General features: G+C 39.3%; 1 protein-coding gene across 1 annotated transcript; it reads right to left on the minus strand.

The window, feature by feature from the left end:
* Positions 1 to 1,196: 1,196 nt before the first annotated feature.
* Positions 1,197 to 2,751, minus strand: LOC132624276 (GTP-binding protein YPTM2-like). The gene is made up of 2 exons (XM_060339080.1): positions 2,747 to 2,751; positions 1,197 to 1,731 (listed from the first exon to the last, which is right to left on the minus strand). Exons 1-2 carry the CDS (start codon positions 2,749 to 2,751, stop codon positions 1,344 to 1,346), a joined length of 393 nt encoding a protein of 130 aa, XP_060195063.1. The 3' UTR covers positions 1,197 to 1,343.

Below are 2,751 nucleotides of genomic sequence, written 5' to 3' on the forward strand. Positions count from 1 at the left end.
TTTAATCCTTACTTCATGTATTAATGATTAATTTAAAATGCCTAAAATAGATAGCACACCTCCATGGAGCCGGGGCCCTTCGACAACAGAGGGATACTTTATCTACAGCATGAGCATAGGTCCCAGTATGTATGGGATGCACTAGTATCCTCTAGTAGAGTGGTCCGTACTCGTGCCGGGGAGTCAGCATGGGATATTCTAGAGGTTATTCCCCCACATCCTCGTGTCATAGATATACTACGTCGGGGCGGTATCTATCGATGCATCGAGGTTGCTCGGCTTGTGCACGATAGGGCTCTAGTGACGGCCATGATTGAGCGCTAGCGACCGAAGATCCATACATTTTATCTCCGCACTGGCGAGGCTACCATCACCTTACAGGATGTCGAAGTGATTTATGGTCTACATATTGATGGACAAACATTGTATAGAGTGGAGCCTCCGCAGCTGCCGTATCGCCAGGAGTTGACTAGGCTCACTGGTTTCGTGCCTCAGTAGAGAGATATGCGTGGACGGAGTTGGTTGTTGCGGTCCTCCCTCCATGCTCACTTGCGCCTCGTACATCTGCAACATCGGATTAGCGAGGCGACGCCTCAGGCTGATGTTGACCGACGTGCTCGCTTATATCTTCTCATCATATTCGAGGGCATCATGTTCCCGAACACGTCGGGTGCGGATATGAACATGAGATATCTGCTTTTTATTGAGGATCTAAACCAGCTGGGATTAGGGGTGTTCAAACGAGACCGAAAAACCGATCCGAACCGATAAACCAAGTCAAACCGATTTAATAAACCGAAAACCGGCTCGGTTTGGTTTGGTTTGGTTTTAGATTTTTAAAAACCGATAACATTTGGTTTGGTTTGGTGTTACTCATAAAAAAAACCGAACTAAACCGAACCGAACCGATAAATATGTACATATTTAAAATATTATATATATTTATATATGTTAATATTTATATATGTTAATTAAACTTTATCTATTTTTTAACTTCTTCATAATTTAAGACCATTCCAAGAGAAAAGTCTAGCCCATGTTCCCCAAGCCCATTTACAGTTAAAGTAAAATAAAAATCTCTTACTAAATAGTTAACATAAATAAACTCTCCATGATTACATTTGTCTGTTAAGAGGTTTCTCTGCTGAATTTTCTTATTCTACTTTTTGGTAATCTTTTTTTTTTTTAATACAAACACATGCTAAATATTCTAAAAAGAAGTTGTGTTTTGTGAGTGCACCATGCACTATCTTTTGTTCCTTTTTTCTCTTTTTCATGATGTCCATTCTTGTCTGTTGTGGCTAGGCTTGTTAAGTGGTACTTTGTGTTGTTGCGTGCCAGCTTCACCACAACTCCACATCAGAATCATCATCAAGGCAACAGAGCTTCGTCCTTTCAAGATGAACAGCAACCGCTCTTGCCGGTTGGCTTGCCATTCTGTTCTTGATTGAAGCAGCCATAGCCATGAAAGCCTGTTCTACATTAGTGGCACTTTTTGCACTTGTTTCCATGAAAGGTATGCCAATTTCATCAGCAAAAGCCTGAGCTGTCTCTGTGGAAACTACCTTCTGTGCTGTGAGATCACACTTATTTCCAACAAGAAGTTTGTTCACATTATCACTTGCATATCGGTCTATTTCACTCAACCATTGCTTGACATTGTTGAAGCTCTCTTGGTCGGTTACATCATAAACCACAATTATTCTGTGTGCACCGCGATAGTACAAGAAGCTTTAATCCCTGTAAGTCTGTAACTTTTTCTTCCCTTTTATTTTTTGGTTACTTTTTGTATGTTCCCTACTCTTTGTTTGTGTAATTATTTTTCTGTCTTTGAAGTTTTACTTGAATGAATTGCTTCTCTAGTCTTTCATCTTGTATGTGTTTTTTATTTTATTTCTCTGTTATTTTAGATTTTCTCCACTGATTTAGATTCTGTTGATTTAGTTTTTATCTAATGATTTTGAATTTCTCTATTTATTTAGATTTTTGGATACTTTTTTTCAGATGGAAACTACAACTACTCAAAAGTGCAAGTTTGTAAATAAGTTTGTCAATTTTTTTGCATTATAAAATATATTATTACAACCCGGAAAAACCAAACCAAACCGATAAAACCGACAAAACCGATAAAACCGAAACCGATAGAATTTATACTATAATGGTTTGGTTTGGTCTGAATATTAAAAAAAACCGCCTTGATTGGTTTGGTTTGGTTTTAGCCAAAAACCGAGTCAAACCGGACCATGAACACCTCTAGCTGGGATGTTACAGTTGGGGCGCCGCTGTCCTGGCTTACATGTACAGAGGATTTGATCGAGCCTCTATGGGCGAGAGGCTTGAGGTCGCTGCATTTAGCCCTCTTCTCCAGGTAATATATTTAAGTGTGTGTAATAAAACACTAAATATATTTTTTCGAAACGACGACTGATAAATAATTTTTTTGATGACTATGACAGATATGGGTGTGGACTAGGTTGAGACCTTTTCAGCCCATAGCTGCTCACCCTCCCGATGACTATGTTACTGAGGATATGCCATACGCGCGGAGATGGTCGCGAGGCCGTACCAGAGGTGTGGAGACGCACTATGTCATTCTCTCGTTTAGGGATCAGTTAGACCGCATGACGGCGCCCGAGGTAAGTTTTTTTTATTTAACATTAGTTTGTTATTTTTGTTTGTTTTTATTGTTAACAAGTTGAATTCTTTTTATAGGCTTTCATATGTGATATGATCCTACTTGACACACCTCAT

The sequence above is a fragment of the Lycium barbarum genome, chromosome 12 (genome assembly GCF_019175385.1).
Source record: "Lycium barbarum isolate Lr01 chromosome 12, ASM1917538v2, whole genome shotgun sequence".
In the NCBI taxonomy this organism is placed as follows: Eukaryota; Viridiplantae; Streptophyta; class Magnoliopsida; order Solanales; family Solanaceae; genus Lycium; species Lycium barbarum.